This window comes from Pelophylax lessonae (genome assembly GCF_965119305.1).
Source record: "Pelophylax lessonae genome assembly, chromosome: 3".
NCBI lineage: Eukaryota > Metazoa > Chordata > Amphibia > Anura > Ranidae > Pelophylax > Pelophylax lessonae.
Genome location: NC_138770.1, coordinates 607,299,696 through 607,318,552, shown reverse-complemented (window position 1 = coordinate 607,318,552; position 18,857 = coordinate 607,299,696). Strand labels below are relative to the sequence as shown.

The following is an 18,857-nucleotide window of genomic DNA, read 5'->3' as shown; positions in this document are numbered from 1 at the left end:
TATCTAAAAAGAAAAAAAAAAAAATTGCCAAGAGCAGAGATCCCAGCAAGGAACTAGGTCCTTACTCCTGACTAGGCATAAAAAAAAAAAAAACTGAGTACCTAAAGCAGGGAGAGGGCATATACCCCCTGGGACTGCCCATAGGCATAGCCATATTTTTCCCACCTAGTGTCCTCCTGTAGGGGGCAGTATACCCCAGTGGTTATGAAGATTAGGAGCTGTGTTCGTCAATGAACGAAATATACACACATACTACCCGTCAGTGCTCAGACCATACGCCGCACTGCATCAAATTGGTCTGCATTGCTGTCGTCCCAGAAGGAAGCCTCTTCTAAAGATGATGCACAAGAAAGCCAACAGTTTGCTAAAGACAAGCAGACTAAGGACATGGATTACTGAAACCATATCCTGTGGTCTGACGAGACCAAGATAAACTTATTTGGTTCAGATGGTGTCAAGCGTGTGTGGCAGCAACCAGGTGAGTACAAAGACAAGTGTGTCTTGCCTACAGTCAAGCATGGTGGTGGGAGTGTCATGGTCTGGGGATGCATGTGGAGCTACAGTTCATTGAGGGAATCATGAATGCCAACATGTACTGTGACATACTGAAGCAGAGCATGATCCCCCCTCCCTTTGGAGACTGGGCCGCAGGGCAGTATTCCAACATAACGACCCCAAAACACATCTCCAAGACGTCCCATGCCTTGCTAAAGAAGCCGAGGGTAATGGTGATGGACTGGCCAAGTAAGTCTCCAGACCTAAAACCCTATTGAGCATCTTGTGGGGCATCCTCAAAACGGAAGGCGGAGAAGCGCAAGGTCTCCAACATTAACCAGCTCCATGATGTCATCATGGAGTGGAAGAGGACCCCAGTGGCAACCTGTGAAGCGCTGGTAAACGCTATGCCCAAGAGGTTTAAGGCAGTGCTGGAAAATAATGGTGGCCACACAAAATATTGACACTTTGGGACCAATTTGGACATTTTCACTTCGGGATGTACTCACTTTTCTTGCCAGAGGTTTAGACACTAATGGCTGTGTGAGTTATTTTGAGGGAACAGCAAATTTACACTGTTCTACAAGCTGTATACTCATCACTATTTTGCTACAATGTAAAGTGTCATTTCGTCAGTGTCACATAAAAAGATAACAGAATATTTACAAAATGTGAAGGGTGTATTCACTCTTGTGAGAATAGATTTATACACACACAGCTCAAAAAAAGTGAAGAAACTTTTTAATCAGAGTAGAGCATCAAATTAATCAGTTTCAGCTGCTTTAGGGTTTGTGAAATTAACAGGGACACTAGATGGGCAACAATGAGACTACCTCCAAAACAGAGTGGTTTTACAGGGGAGGCCACTAAAAAATGTTTTCCCTACTCATCTTTTTACTGTTTCTCGCTAGTTTTGCATTTGGCTAGGGTCAGGGTCACTACTGATAGCATGAGGCATTACCTGGAACCTATAGATGTTGCACAGGAAGTCAAACTCCTCCTGGATGGCACTTCAATAGGTGCCAATGCCAGAGGGCTTGTTGTGTCTCCCAGCACAGTCCCAAGAGCATAGAGGAGATTGCAGGAGACAGGAAGTTATTCTAGGAGAGCTGGACAGAGCTATAGAAGGTCCCTAACCCATCAGCAGGACGGGTATCTATTCCTTTGTTCGAGGAGGAACAGGATACGCACTGCTAGAGCCCTACAAAATTATCTCCAGCAGGCCATTGGTGTGAATGTCTCTGACCAAACAAACAGAAACAGACTTCATGAGGGTGGCCCGAGGGCCAAACGTCCTCTAGTGGGCCCTGTGCTCACTGCCCAGCACCGTGGAGCTCGATTGGCATTTTCCATTAAACACCAGGATTGGCAGGTCTGCCACTGGTGCCCTGTGCTTTTCACAGATGAGAGCACATGTGACAGACGTGAAAGGGTCTGGAGAAGCCATGGAGAACATTATGCTGCCTGTAACATCGTTCAGCATGACCGGCTTTGGTGGTAGGTAAGTGATGGTCTGTGGAGGCAAACCCATGAGGGACGCACAGTCCTCTACAGGCTAGACAAGGCACCCTGACTGCCATAAGGTATCGGGATGAAATCTTTGGACACACTGTCAGACCCTACACTAGTGCATTGGGTCCTGGGTTCCTCCTGGTGAACGTCAATGCTCTGCCTCATGTGGAGAGAGTATGCAGCCAGTTCATGGAGGATGAAGGTATTGATACCACTGAATGGTCCCCACACTCATGATCTAAATCCAATAGAACATCTCTGGGACATTATGTTTTGGACCATCTGACACCGCCAGGTTGCACTCAGTCTGTTCAGGAGCTCAGCGATGCCTTGGTCCAGATCTGGGAAAATTACCCCAGGACACCATCCGTTGTCTCAAAAGGAGTATGCCCCAACATGGTCAGGCATGCATACAAGCACATGGGGGCCATACAAACTACTGGAGTACCATTTTGAGTTGCTGCATAAAAAATTGCAACAAAATGGACTAGCTTGCTGCATCATTTTTTTCACTTTAATTGTTGCCTTTGAATTCAGCCCTCTGTAGGTTGACAATTTTTGTTTCCATTAAGCGATGTGGCATCCTTTAGTTCCTAACACATTACCCAGTCCATATCAGTATATATATCAAGCATGATATTGTTCCCCATTAAGATCTGTTTTCTCAAAACGTTCCTTTAATTTTTTTGAGCAGTGTGTGTAGGACGTCATTTTGCGACAAAATGCATAGGGAGGACGACTCGCTGACGAGTCCCGGGTGTTCGTTTATATGCCGGCCAGCGAGAGATACAATATGCTTTTATTCTTTTTGAATGTGAGTGCAACTTAGTTACTATTAATAAATATTACTTGGATTTTACACTATGTGGAGCATTCTTTTGTCATGGAGCTTGAAAACACGGATACTCTAGCCGGATGCCTGCACTTACAGTCTAGCGAAAAGTCTGCAGGAATATCATCTCAAGGCCCTGGCTGGATAATGAGCCAAAAAGCACTACTGGCCTCAAATAAAAAAAAAAAAATAAAAAAAGGTTCAGTTCTGCTGGTAAGCAGGCATTTTTTTTTTTTTTTTTTTTTTTTACACCTAGGGCGGTGGTGTTTCTGGTGGTCTGCTGCACACGGTGGTGGATGCGGGCTGCGTGAAACTCTGATTGCGAACCATATATGATCTAGCACCTTCGAGCTCAATAAATATATTTGGAACTTTTATATGGCAACCTTTGTAGTCTATATGTATATTTTGTTTGCTTCCATTTTAACCATCTTTAGCGTGACTCTGTTCCCTTTTATGCATGTACCTTGTGGTGATATTGCACAGTAGAGTTGCTGCTTTGTATAGCATATGCTATAGTTTGTTACGATCTATCTTTTAGCAAGGTCTTTTCCCTGAGATAGATAGATAGATAGATAGATAGATAGATAGATAGATAGATAGATAGATAGATAGATAGATAGATAGATAGATAGATATGAAAACTTTTTAAAGAGTCCCCATCCTCCCGTGCTTGCACACAAAACATGTGAGGTATTCATGGCTAAACATCAGAGCGACAGCAATAATTCTAGCCCCAGACCTCCTATGTAACTCTACATTGGTAAATCATAAATGCTTTTAAAGTGTTGCTTATAGAGTTTTTAGATACCATAGTTTGGTACCTTATTCCACAGGCATACGCAATTTTAAAACATGACATGTTAGGTATCCATTTACAGGACGTAACACCTTTTAATTTAACCAAATAATAGGTATTATATTGTGTTTGTGTGCACTAAAATTCATTATAGTGTATTTTTCACAAAAAACTTGCGTTTAAAAAAAAACGCTGCAAAAATATAATGCGACAAAAAAAAAAAAACACAATTGCAACACTCACCATTTTGTTCTCTATGGCCTCTGCTTAAAAACATTTTGTGTTTAGGGTTCTAGGTAATTTTCTAGCAAAAAAAAAAAAATAGGATTTTTTGTAGGAAAGTAGAGTCAGAATAGGTCTGGGAAGCAGGTGGTAAAATAAGATTGAAAATGTAAAAAACATAATATGCAGGTTTTACTTTTTCGCTTTAAATTTACTTATTAATTTTAAGTGGTGACTCTGCCAGTGGAGGCACTTCTTGCTTCAGGGTAAAGCAGCACTGTCACCTAGTGCTGTGCGCAATACCAACTACAGGCTGATTGTCCTGACAGCAATTTTCAGCCTGTAACTGCAGGAAGGGACTGGATTGACAGTGGCTTTGAGGGCTACGCACTGGAGGTTACGGTGCGCTAATGAAGAAGCAGCTGTGAATAATGTAATATTAGCTTAACAGCCTTCTAAATTATCTATTTTTACTGATAATTCTCTGGGAAACAGACCAATATCTGTGCTTAAGTTCTACCTAAATTAGAGCAAAATGACCCTTTCAAGTACACGTTTTTTTTTTTTTTTTCTCCTATATGCACAATGAATATTTAGGTAGATATTAGAGAACATGTGAATATAAAAAGGTTTCACTCACCCGGATGACATCCGTAGTGGGGCAGGATGTGGAGGAATGGTCACTTCCCGAACTCCCAGCAGCTGGGCGACATGCCTGTAAAGAAGAAGTTACATTCTTTAACCAATATCTTTTCGTTTGGTATTGGTGCACCTGCCTTTGATCTAACAGAGTGGGAGAATTACATTACCCCTACCAGAATATACATACAGTACGTACAGAAACCAGGTCAGTGACATCACTTCTGGACTCACATGTTTTAAAAGAAAACCACAGCCTTTTTACTGTTCTAGATATACGTCAATGTGATCAGTTCAAAATAATCCTACCAATGAGAGCTGAAGTTTAATGCCTGAGCAAACTGCTAAATACACAGATGATATGTATACATCTACCTACCAAAGGATTTTCTTTTCTTTACATAATTCCTAAAATGTATACAGCCAGCCTGGAGACTTGACTTTGGAACAAATCCAAACCAAAAATATAGAAGCTTACCAATTCGATGGGGTAGCTACATTAGTTTTCTTTTAACGAGTCTTTCATTCCCCTATTTTCTCCTGATTATGTGGCCCGTAACACACCATATTTTCTCCTGATTATGTGGCCCGTAACACACCATATTTTCTCCTGATTATCTGGCCAGTAACACACTAAGTTTTAGAGTACCCCGACTCTGGATATAGGGAGCACGGGGGGGGGGGGGGGGGATCATTTTAGACTCCAGCATTTTTAATCTGGGGGGAGGGGAGTGGTAGGCTTCATGTAGACTAGCAGCTCCTAAACTTGAGTTTAGGTGCTTTTGGCATTCTTTACCTAAGTTCCTAAACTCAACTACATAAAAGCCTGAGTTGTCCATGTACACAGGCTTTTAGCAGAGAGTTTAGGAGCTGCTGCATTTAGGTAAAACTTCAACCTTCCTCTCCTCAACGTGGAAGAATCGCATTCAGGATAGAAGAAGGTTTGACCACCAGCCACAGAGTGAAAAAAAAAAAAAAAATGTGCTGCTTTTTGCATTTTCCCAAAGCAAATGTATGCCAAGTGTACATGAAGCCTTAGATGCACTAGCAACAGATTTAAAGTGATTGTAAAGTCTTTTTTTTTTTCTCTCAATAAAAATAACAAACATGTTTTACTTACCGGCTCTGTGCAGCGGTTTTGCACAGAGCAGCCCAGATCCTGCTCTTCTCTGGTCCTCCGTCGGCTCTCCTGGCTCCTCCCTCCCTTTGAGTGCCCCCACAGCAAGCAGCTTGCTATAAGGGCACCCGAGCCAAGTCGCAGCTCCATGTATCCATTCAGACACTGAGCTGTGGTTCTGCCCTGATCCCACTTTCTCCATTGGCTAACTGACTGATTTACAGCAGCAGGAGCCAATAGCGCCGATGCTTAGTCTTAGCCAATGAGGGGAGTCCCAGGCAGCTAAATCAGTCGTGGATAATGCTGGATGATTGAGAAGAGGCTCAGGTAGGTATAAGGGAGGCTTCGGCACTTTTTTTTTTTTTTTAAATCTTAATGCATAGAATGCATTAAGGCAAAAAAAAAAAATAAAAAAACTTGACTTTACAACCCCTTTAAATCCTCTATCAAAACTGAAGCTGAACTTCAGCCTTTACTTTATAAGCAGTTACAGCAAACAGTTTTTCTTTTCCTTTTGGAACAAAGATTTTACAGAAATAAAAGCTAATCATTTTAAACACCCCTACCAGTGGTAAATGCTTTGTTTCATCCCAACATGATACATCTGCAAGACCGCTTTTTCTTTTGAAAAATACTTACTGGCCAGATCAGCAGATGAAAAAAGAAGAAAGCCAAAAATTTAAAAAAAAATAAACGAACTAGCTGTGGATGGAGGAAATCTATTGATTTTTTATTCTTGTTCTGCCAGTGGGCTGAATGACAGAAATCCAGCCATGTGTGGCCAGTTTAAGTTTAAGAAGCTTTGGTGGAACTACAGTTGTCAGCTTAACCAAAGCGTAACATTTCAATTGTTCTGAAACACAAACTCAGACGGCAAAGGAAAAACAAAGACGTTCACTTCTAAAGCCTTGAGAACAGAGGGAATTTCAGCCCTAAGGGGAGTTTGACAGTCTCACATTACACATTGTCTGCTGAAGGCATAAAGATCATGGGCCTCTGTCTGTAAAGTGACTTGGACTGTGGACAAGAGGAGCTGGAGGAAATTAAACAAATTACCCGAGCCAAACCGCAGAGAGACTAGAACACTAAAAATACGGAGGAGTGTTCCACACAGACCAAACGAGATGTCAAAGGGCTTTTTTGTTTGTTATGGTTACGAGGACACCATGCTTTTAAAAGCCCATAATTGACAAATGTCTGTGGTGTTACCTCACTTCCTGTGCAGGCCTCCCTCCCCCACCGCACAGGAAGCCGATCGCATATCAACAAAACAAAACAGCTGGAAGCCAACCCTGGAGGCAGCAGTCAGCTGATTCCTGGATGAAAGGAAAAAAAAAAACACACAAGACAGCCTGTGCTGGAAAGCAGACTGAGGTCAAAACTACAAAACGTTTGTCCAGGTCTAAAAACACCCAAAGGAATGAGCTGCATCCCCCCTATCAGGCGGGTGTTGGTGACTGCCAGTGGGTGCCCACAGATGCAGCTGGAAGATAGGTTAGAAAAAGAAGCACAAGTATCTACTGTTCCCCCCTGGTAATTGGCCAGTGCTGGGCTTCTCTCCACCCCTCATTGCCTTATTACAGCTGAACTCCAGGCAGATATGTATAGAGATCTATATTATTAATATACTATTAACCACTTCTGGACCGAGCCCATTACGGACACATGTTTAAAAGTTAAAATCGGTATTATTTGCTAGAAAATTACTTCGAACCCCCCAAATATTATATATATTATTTATTTAGCAAAGACTCTGGAGAATAAAATGGCGGTCGTTGCATTATTTTTTGTCACGCGGTATTTGCGCAGCGGTCTTTCAAACGCCATTTTTTTTTTTAAATAATAAAATTTCACTGCAAAAAAAAAAAAAAAAAAAACTACAGTAAAAAAGTTAGTCCATTTTTTTTGTATATTGTGAAAGATGATGATGTCACACTGAGTAAATAGATACCCAACATGTTATGGTGTAAAATTGCGCACACCCACGGAATGGCGACAAACTACGGTCAATAAATAGGCGACGCCTTAAAAAATTTTAACGTTACCAGTTTAGAGTTAAAGTAGCTTTTTTTTTTTTCTAAAAAATATTGCTCTCACTTTGGCGATCGCAGCGATACCTCACGTGTGGTTTGAACAGTACTTTCATTTGCCGGCACAAATTCCGTATAAGTTTTCTTTTTTGCGCGAGCTTACGGTGACGGGTGCGCTTTCAAATTTTTTTTTTTTTATTTAAGGTTTGAATTTTAGCACAGGTTTTTGAATTTTTAAAAAAAAAAAAAAAAAATTCTGATCACTTTTATTGGTGTCACAAGCAATGTAAACATCCCTTGTGACAGCAATAGGCAATAACAGGTACTCTTTATGGAGGGATTGGGGGTCTAAAAGATCCCAGACGAGGGCGTGGTCTCGGCATGGACGTGTGAAGACGTGCAGGCGCGGAGCTCCCGGAAAGGCAACCCTCTAACTCACGCTGCAGCGGCTCCCCGAGCCCCAACTTACCTTCAGGGTGATGCCCCCTAAACGCAGTCAGTCCCAGCAACCCTCCCGTAACCAGTGGACTTGCTCCAGCTCCATCGGAGCGTTCTTCTCCGACTCCAGCAGGCCCGACCCAGAGCCTTCCAAGATGGCGGCGGCGAATGCATCGCGGCCTTCCCGCGCAGACTCTCCGATCTCGTCGCCGAGGTTAGTGCAGACTGCCACTCAGCCCCCTGCCTCCCCCGGCTCCTCTGCTGGCCACAGTGACCTGGATGACCCAGCCATGCTGATCCCCAATAAGGACTTGCGGGCCCATATTCTCTCCCTGCCCACGGCTGCTGATCTTGACCGCTTTGCTGAGCGGGTGGTGCAGGCCCTAAGCAAAGAAATAGACGCGGTCAAGGAGGGGGAACATTAGGATCCGGGGTCTCCCGGATGCTACATCTCACAGGGATATTGTACCCACACTGCAAGGCATATTCAAGCAGATCCTAGGCCATGATGCACCAGATCACATTGAAATAGATCGAGCCCATCATGCCCTGCGACCCCCCTTCAGATGACCCTGACAAACCACACGATATTATATGCAAACTCCACAAATACACGGTTAAAGATCGTATCATGTCCCACATGCGTGGGGTCTCCGTGGTGGACTTCGATGGGGCCCAAATCTCCATATACCCGGATGTTTCCAGGCACACTTTGATGCAGAGGCGGGCCCTGAAATCATTACTTGAGGCTATCCGTGATGCTGATCTTACCTACCGGTGGGGCTTCCCCTTCAGTCTCTCAGTCACCAAAGGAGGGAAACAACATGTCTTCCGCGACATGGAGGATTTGCCGCACTTTATCTCCCAATTGGGCCTTCCACAGGTGGAGGTCCCTGACTGGCGGCCAACGCTGGTTGTTCCTCTCCCTGCCCGCACTCCACTATGGCAGTCAGTCCAAAGGAGAAAACGGAACTGCACACGTGCTCGGCCGGCACGTCAAGACCCCTGAATGCTGCCTCTCTGACGCTCCCTCCTTGAGCTGAGGCCTGCTTTTTACCACCTATGTGCTGCATATCTGAACACTTCCTGTTGCCTGAGCCATGATACTGGCCCTTCCCTTTCACAGCAGTGGCCTGCAAGTTTTTTCCCCTTGTTTTTTGGGACATTTTTCTTTGTGGACGACTTGTCTAGCCACTTTAGACTCTTCGTGGCCTTCCCTACTGGGCTCCTATGGGAGCTTGCTGCTTCATTATTGGCTGCTGGCCGTCTCATCCGCCCCTTGGGGCCCCTGATGCCGGCACTACACACGATGTGGCCTTGCCAGTCTTCCTGTGTTCCTTGCCTTACCCTCTCCCCCTCTGGAACTTGGACTTCCTTAGTCTCCTGGGAGACATGGACCCCCCCCCCCACCTTTTTATACGGGGGTCATCTGGTGGCCCGGGTGCCCTGCTCCCCATTGTACCCTTGCGGGGGTGTCGGGGGAGGGAGGTCGTCTGGGTGACCTTTGACTTGAAGACCTTATACACGGTCTGCCGTGCTGTTCCAGCGGTTGCTGTTTGTATATTGTTTTTGTCCTCTTTTTCCTTTTTCTTTTTTGTATGGTGTTTTGGTAACTAGTCCTTCTGTACATGCAAGTTTTGAGATTTTAATTATGTTTCTGCTCCTCCTGCAGGGTGTGTGGTCCTCAGCTGCCTGGTCGAGGTGGGTCTCTCTCTAACTCCCTCCCTCGGGGGGTGGCGCACGGTCCTACTAGAGTGGTATCATGGCTCCGATCAAGGTAATATCGTATAATGTACGGGGTCTGAGCTCTCAGTTTAAGCGGGGGAAGTTATGGCTTGAGATGAGGAGGCTGGGGGCACAGATACTTTTGTTGCAGGAGACGCATTTCCGCTCCCAAGCGGAACCTCGTCTACCTACACACCTATATAAGCCAATGGTTCTTTAGCCATTCTCCCCGGGCGAAGTCAAGAGGTGTGGCGGTGGCAATACACCGGAATTATCCCTTTCAGCCGAACGCTCACCTCTCTGACCCCCTGGGACGATTTGTCCTTCTCAAAAGGTACCCTGTACAGTCAGACCGTTACGGTTGATTCCGTGTATGCCCCCAACTCTGGCCAGTTGACCTTTTTAGACTCGGTCCTGGAGACGTTGACTACGTTCCGCTGATTATGGGGGGGGGGGGGGGGGTGACCTTAACATGTGCTTAGACCCCAGCGTGGACTCTTCCTCTGCGCGTTCCGCACACTCCCTGGCTGCGCACCATCATTTTCGAAGACTGCTCCACTCCCATGCCCTGATTGACTGTTGGCGGCTTCTGCATCCATCGACCCGAGACTATAGCTATTACTCCTCCGTACACAGCACTTATACAGGTATAGACTTTTTGTTTCTCGACCAACCCCATTTGGACACCTTCGCCAAAGCTGATGTCGGGGTCCACGCCCCTGTGTCGCTACTGTTCACCCCCCGGGTACGGGCGGATAAGGCCTGGACGTGGCGCCTGAACGAGAACATCCTTGACGATGCGGTGGCCCTGCAGAGGGTTACGGACACAGCATCCCTGTACTTTACGGAGAATCCCCCCTCCTCGGTTTGGGAGGGACATAAGGCGATGGTCCAGGGGGAACTTGTCTCCCAAGGATCACGCCTTAATAAGCTTCGCACGAGGGAACTGCCCCGCCTCTTGGAGAAATTGCGCTGCTCTGAACTAGCCCATAAAAAAAAAAAAAAAAAAATCGCTGACTTCGGACGCTTTACAGACCCTTCAGAAATTACGAGAAGAGGTCACTGCCCTCCTAGACACCCAAATTCGTAAACGTTTGTGGTACACATCTCACAAATTCTAGGAATTTGGCAATAAATGCGGCCGGATGCTGGCGCGGGCGCTGCGGTGTCACCGGATGTCCTCGCACATATCCAAAATCCAAACGGCCCCCGGCTCCTATACACAACTTCCCTCCCAGATCGCGAACTCATTCCGCGACTACTATGCCCGTCTCTATCGCATTACTGAACCCCTCACCGCCAAGGCTCTTTCTCACAAACATTCCCGTATCCGGGATTATTTGCAGACGTCGGGGGTCCCCAGACTGCCTGCTCGTGACAGGCTGGATTTGGAGAGACCCATTTCGGAGACTGAATTGGCCTTGACGCTAAAGACGTTGCCGAACGGGAAGAGCCCTGGCCCCGATGGATTCACGAATGCTTGTTATGTTAAATTGGGACCCACGCTCCTCACGCCTATGTGCTCCTACTTTAATGCTTTGGCCTGTGGCACGGCCGTGGCTGGGGACTCCCTCCTGGCCCACATTGCCATCCTCCCGAAGGAGGGGAAGGATCGGACATTGCCGAGTAGCCATCGTCCCATCTCCCTACTGAATACGGACATCAAAATCCTGGCACGCATATTGGCGAACAGAATGAAACCCCTTGTTCCCTTGGTCGTTCACCTTGATCAAACCGGCTTTATAGCAGGACGAGAGGCCAGGGACAATTCTAACTGGGCCATCCAGATAATCCACTGGGTGCAATCCCAGCGGAGCCATCCACCCTGTCTCTTGCTGTCCACTGACGCAGAAAAGGCGTTTGACAGGGTGGACTGGGACTATATGACGGCAGTCCGTAAATGCTTGGGCCTTGGTCCTCGCATGCTCATGTGGATATCGGCTCTTTATGCATCTCCAAAAGCTAGGGCTAAGGCCGGGGGCTTTTTGTCAGGTCCCTTCCCATTGGAGCCCTTTTTTTCCAGGATCCCAAATCCCGACATCAGTGGTGTAGTGGTTGGATCAACAGTGCATAAACTCTCTGCCTATGCAGATAATGTACTTTTTATGTCACCCAGCCCCTGATATCCCTGCCCAATATTATGTCTCAATTGCATGCTTTCCGTCTTGTCTCGAACTTTATCAACTTGAGCAAATCAGAAATCCTGCCCTTGAATGTCCCCCATGCACTGTGTACCCAATTACAATCCTCCTTTTCATTTACAACATCTAGATGCATAAATGCATTGAGTTGCTGATTAGCAATAACCCATTGCTAATCAGCAACTCAATGCATTTATGCATCTAGATGTTGTACACCCACCAAGCAATTGAACTAGTGTACCTAATAAAGTGGCTGGTGAGTATAATTTAATGAGTTTTGTGCAATGGGAGGACAAAAAAAAAAAAAAAAATGCAGTAAGGCTGGCCATACACTATACAATTTTCTTGTTCAATTTCCTTTAGATTTACTTTCAACTATGTAGTGCAAGGGCCTGACTGCATACAAATAGAAAGTGTTTAGGTTTGACCTCCTATTGTTTTGGTAAATCTAAGAAAATTGATCAAGAAAATTATATAAAAATGTATGGCCAGCTTTAGTCTACATTTTTCCCAGCACGCACCAACACAATACTCTGGTGAGATTTGGGTAAAAGGAAACAATAGTTTTTGCTGTGTCCTTGCATTAATCATCTCAGATCAATGCGTTAAGTGTGAATGAGCCCTATGGCCAGCTGTTCAACCTTTTTTACTCTGGAGAAACCCTTGAAATAATTTTCAGATCTCAGGGAAAAGCTGATAAAAAAAAAAGATTTCTGTTACAGCTAATGTTATGACATGGTATGGCAAAGAAAAAAACAGACTGCTCCTTTTTACTAGTGGTCAGTGGAGACGTGCCTACAAATGTAGCCATTGGAAAAATGCACCCTTACATTGGTTGACAGCATAATGCCCTCTTACATAGGTTGTAAATGGGGGGGGGGGGGGGGGGAGGTGTCATAAAAGAAGAAGTGACCCTTACAATGGATGGATGTCAGTGGATAATGACTCCTAACATTGGTGATCATTGCAGGTGGTAGATCTGCCAATGCTCAGAGAACACTTAGCAACATCTAGAGGAACCGTAGAGTCTAGGAACTTCACTGAAAAAGCCTGCATCCAACATTCATGAAGCTTTGGTATAAAGCCTCTTTGTTCTACACTAGTTGCCCAACAGCAGGCAACCAAGTGACAGAAGGTACATTTTTTTTTTTTTAAGTTTACATAACAGAAAGAAGTTTGGCTATGTGCTGAAAAAGATGGGATTTTCTCTATCAATCATTGACGGACGCAGTTTTCTGTTCTCAAAAGCAGTAGGGACGTCCCAAAGCAGTGCCATAAAACATGAGGGGTGGGAACAGCAGAAAATAATTCCCCCAAAGCAGAACCACAGCCAGGCACCCTCAAGGGAGACTAAAAACACCCTTAAACTGCGGCCTGCAAAAAGGAAGCATCTGCAGATGCCAGCACATCCACCTTAGAAAACTTTGTGAAAGTATGAACAGACGACCAGGTAGCCGCCTTGCAAACCTGAACCACAGATGCCTGATGGCGAAAAACCCAGGAAATATTAAGCGCCAGAGTAGAGTGCGCCTTAACAGGGAAAGGTGGAACCTGACCCCCTAATTGAATAAGCCTTCACAATGGTCTGTCTGATCCATCTGGAAATAGTTGCAGGAAACGCAGGCAGCCCTTTCTATGGTCCATTAATGAGGACAAAGTGCGAATCTGACTTTCGAAAAGACTCAGTAGTCGCCAAGTACACCCTGATTGCCCGAACCACATCCAAAGTATGCAATGCAAATTCCTTAGGATGTTTAGGCTTAGGACACAAGGAGGGTAACACAATGTCCCCATTTAAATGTAAACTGGAAACCACCTTCGGAAGGAAGGACGGATCCAGACGAAGTACCACTTTATCCCTGTGAACCACCAGATAGGGAGAACGACGCAAGTTTCGACACCCTGCACGCAGAAGTAATAGCCACCAAGATGGCCACCTTCTGAGATAAAGTAAGCAGGGGAATCTCCCAAATATTTTCAAAAGGAGGTTTCTGGAGAACCGACAGCACCAAATTAAGATCCCAAGGTGGCAACGGAGGTCACACCGGAGTAGCCAAATGTCGCACCCCCTGGATAAATCTACATACCAGGAAATGGGTGGCTAATGGCCTTTGGAAAAAAATTGCCAAGGCCGAAACCTGACCCTTGATGGTACTCCAGTCCAAATTTTGATCAACCCCGTTAAAGGAAAGCCAAGATCCGAGCCACCGAGTAAGAGCAAGGGGGGGAACCCCAAGAGACTCTCACCACGCAATATACGACTTCCAAGTGCGATGATAGATCTTTCTAGAAGTCACTTTTCTCGCTTTAAGCAGAGTGGGAATCACAGAAGCAGACAATCCCCTGTCCTTCAGCACCTGGCTTTCAACAGCCAAGCTGTCAAAGCCAGCAACCATAAAAGCAGGATGATAGATTGGTCCTTGGTCCTTAGGACAGCAGATCCTCCCTGAGAGAAGTCTCCAAGGAACGTCTGCCGGGCTTGGTACGCCGACCTGGTCAGGCTAGTCACAAAGCCATTCCGGAGCCACAATAATGACTGGAATCCCTTCCGCCTCGATCCTGCGAAGAAGTTTCGGCAGCAACTTGAGCAGGGGAAAAGCATGCATCAGCCGATACGGAGCCACCAGCGTGTCTGTGGCGTCTACCAGAGGGGCCTGAGAACGGGCCACAAACCTCTGCACTTCCGTGTTGCTCCAAGACGCCAACAGATCTGTCTGGAGTGCACAGCTCCTGCAACACCTCCGGATGGAGAGACCATTCCCCTGGAACCAAGGTCTGCTGACTGAGGTAATCGGCCTGCCAATTTTCCACTCCTGGAATGTGAATGGCGCAGAGAGCCGGAACAAAGCGTTCCGCCCCCTGAAGTATGCCTGCCACCTCCAAGGCTGCAAGGACACTTCTGGTGCCCCCTTGGTGATTGACATAAGCCACAGCTGTGGCATTGTGTGATTGAATGTGCACTGGACAGCCCCGAAGGTGCTCCGTCCAGTGGATTAGGTAAAGCCTGATTGCTCTCAGCTCCAGAACATTGATCGGCAACCTGGGTTCCTCCAGAGACCAGACCCCTTGAGCAGAAAGCTCAAGGGGTCTGCTCACGTGGTAATCACTGTCCAATATATGGGAAGGAAGGATTTTCCTTGTTTGAGCATCAGGGGACCGAAGTCACCATAACAGGGACCCCCTGGTCACCTGGCTCAACTAGATGGGATTGTCCAGACAACTTGGATCTTTGTTCCATTTGAGAAGAATTTCCTTCTGGAGTATTCTCGTGTGAAATTGAGCGTAAGGTACCACCTCGAAGGAAGACACCATCAGTCCCAGAACTCTCATACAAGTCCAAAGGGACGACCATTTGCTGGACAGCAATAGCCGAATCGCAGAATGGAGTTTTTGAAGTTTGTCCGGAGGAAGAAATACCCTGGCTGAGGACGAGTCCAAAGTCAGGGCCAGATAGTCCAGCCCCATGGAAGGAACCAGGGACGACTTCTGGAGATTCACAATCCACCCAAACTCCTCTAGAGTTCTCATGGTGATCTCCAAAATGGTCACCAGCACCGTGGTAAGACTAAGCACGGAGAAGCAGATTGTCCAGGTAACCCAGGACCGATATCCCCCGCTGGCGTAATAAAGCCAGGACCGGAACCAACACCTTTGCAAAGACCCGAGGAGCAGAGGAGAGACCAAAGGGTAATGTCACAAACTGATAGTGATCCTCTCCCACGGCAAAACGCAGAAACCGTTGATGTCTTGCACATATTGGGATGTGAAGACAGGCAGTTTTGATGTCTATGGAGGCCAGGAAATCCCCCTGGTTTAGGGAGGCCACCACCGTGCGAATGGATTCCATCTTGAATTTTTCACCTCGCACAAAGCAATTCAGTGCCTTCAGGTCCAGAATTGGACGCACCTTGCCCTCCTTCCTGGGGACCATAAACAGATTTGAGTAAAAGCCCTTAAAACGTTCCGAGAACGGAACTGGAACGATTACTCCTTGGTTGTACCAGGTCCTGTACCGCCCTCAAAGAGAGCCTGTAAGTGATCCAGGGACACTAACATTGGAAGGGAAAAACCTTACCAGAGGGACAGATCGAAACTCAATCTTGTAGCCGGACCGTATAACCTCATGTACCCACTTGTCTTGTATCCAGGATAGCCACAGATCCAGAAACCGGTAAAGACGTCACCCACCCACCCCCAGATACGGGTGAGGGCACACCTTCAGGCCGAAGGGGCCTTATCTGCAGGTCTGGAGAAACCTGATTTCTGTTTTCCAGACCAGGGTCACTTGGAGCTACCGGAGGAAGCCTTGAAGGACTTTGATCCTTGATCGCTCTTCCCTGAAGGACGGAAAAAAACTATGTGCTAAAAAGGAGGGACCCCCATCTGCAACGAGGGTCCTTACCCTTGTTAGCCTGTGGGAGAAAGGTACTCTTACCCCCTGTAAGACCTTTAAATAATGTCATCAAGGGAAGCCCCAAACAGGCAATCACCCTGAAAGGGTAGATCAGTCAAAGCCTTAGAAGTCTGATCCGCAGACCAGCATTTTAGCCAAGTATACGCCGGAGGACCACTGCTGACACCGACAGTCGTGCCAATATTGGAGTCACATCGAGCGAGGCAGGGAGTACATATTGCGGCCACAGACTCCGCCTTTCTATCCACCAGTTCCTTAAAAGGACGGAGAGTCCTCCACTGGGATCATGATAGCTTCATTCAGTCTGGAAACCGGAGGATCCACTGTAGGTGGCACAGTCCACTTCTTAACAACGGACTGTTCAAAGAGGTAGCGCCTAGCAATCTGCTTAGGCACCCCAGGGGGACGCTTTGGGCGGTCCCACTCTTTTTTGACCATGTTGTCAAAATACGCGGGGAGGGGGACAACCTTAACCACTCTGGATGGCTTGTGCGTGCCAAAAGTGACCTGCCCCGCAGTCGCAGCTGCCTCTTTACATTTTCAGGGACTCACGCACAGATACAACCAGTGCGTCCACTAGCGACTTTTCTTGCACGGTGGCGGAGGGAGAGGTGTCATCCTCACTATCAGAGGAGACAGGGCACGAGGCAGTAGAACCGGTAGGGAGACCCATTTCTGCAGTGTCTGAATCCGATTTAGAATCTGACACATAAGATGAGGCAGGGGTAGGAGGGGGCGTTTTTTTGGCACCCCGTCCTTTACAAGGCCATTTCGATCCGTGACACAAAAGGTTTCCAAGACTGCCACACACTCACACTCACCACCCCATCAAAGATGCACCAGAAGGCCCAGAACGTCTGCAGCAATCTCGATCCTCATAGAAAAACCAGAGTGTCAGCTAAAGGGTATAGGGAGGGGCTCCACCACCACAAAAAAACGCCTCTAGGGACTCAAAAAACATGGCCGCAATTGATTTACATTGATTGATCGTCCGGTGGCCAGCACGCCCCCACCGTATGCCTACGCTCTGGGGGGGAGGGGGGCGAGAAGCGTGACAGGGCAGAGGAGGGGAACCCGGGAAGTTGAGGGTCCGACCATCCCAAGCAGGGGCCCGCGTCCACACCAAAACCTGCCAGGGGGAGAGGGGGGGGGGGGGGGAGTAACAGATTGGGGTGACCACTGGATATATATATATCCAGCCCGGTGCCCAGATCCGGGACTAGTTGCTTGTAGATCTCACAGAAAAAGATTGTGTCCCACTTGTTGATTCTTCACAAAAAAAATTAGTTTTATATCTTTATGTTTGAAGCCTGAAATGTGGCAAAAGATCGCAAAGTTAAAGGGGGCCGAATACTTTCGCAATTCACTGTAGGTCCTTACTCCTGACTAGGCAGATTAAAACTGACATCCTATAGCAGGGACAGAGGGTATACCCCCTGGGACTGCCCATAGGCATAGCCAGAACTTTTTTCTGCCTAGAGCCAACTCCTGTAGGGGGCAGCATAACCCTACTGCTATTGAGAACAGAAGACTGCCTCTGTCAATAAACGATAGAGAAATTATTCCAACCTTTATTTTACATCCTTTGATCAATTGACACATCTACATATTCATGAATCTCAAAACTGCCTTTAGAGCAACACTGCAAAAGCAATAGTAATGCCAAAATCTATTCAAAATTCCATCCATTTTAGTTTTGGGAAAAATTATGAAAAATTCACATTACGGTTTTTTTCTCTCGTTAAACCAAACTGGCTGAACAAAAAGAAAAACAAAAAAAAAAAAAAAAATACTAAAACACCACTTACAGATCGCCATACGTTATAACACAAGTGATGTTAGTGTGCCGATCTACCCCGCTGAGCTATTGCGTTCTGACAGGGAGGACGCCCCCCAGAACATACTGATCAGATGCTGATTTTTCAGCATGCCCATTTTAGTCTGTGTACCCAGTATTACAAATAAGAAAAAAAAAATAAAAACGATTATAATTATTTACATATCCATCGATTATATATCTATCTATCTATCTATCTATACATACACATACACACACACGTAATGTGCTGACCACACGGGGCACAGAAAAAAAAAAAAAAAACAAAAGCAATCACAAAACCCACCTGTGTGCTCTAGAAAAACGGAGGCCTAGCATTTTGGACAATATGGTCTTTAGTGCAGTGGAAAGGGTAGCTAGAATGCACCACACACATTTGTACTGGCACAATGAGTATGAGTGTTCTAAATCACACAAAGGTTGGGGGCATTCATTTTGAGACAACTATGAGGTTAACAGTCATTCCTCACCAACATGAAATACTGCTTTCCCCCCACCCTGTCATATGAATGGTCACATTTTTGAAAACTAATCTGATAAAATGGGTTTTAAATAAGTTTTAATTTTGCATTAAGCATGCAAGAAGTAAAATCAGATTAGCACAGTAGTCTGACCCTCTGTTCTGTAAAAGCATGTTATGTAACAGAACCAGAATA

General features: G+C 46.2%; 1 protein-coding gene across 1 annotated transcript in view; it reads right to left on the bottom strand.

Moving 5' to 3' along the window:
• The window catches only part of WDR26 (WD repeat domain 26), a gene marked incomplete at its 5' end in the record, with an annotated part of 186,808 nt that overhangs the window by 102,517 nt on the left and 65,434 nt on the right, over nucleotides 1-18,857 (bottom strand). The window contains one exon of the mRNA XM_082251362.1: nucleotides 4,501-4,575. Coding sequence (XP_082107488.1) covers nucleotides 4,501-4,575 — 75 coding nt within the window. The remainder of the gene's footprint in view (nucleotides 1-4,500; nucleotides 4,576-18,857) is intronic.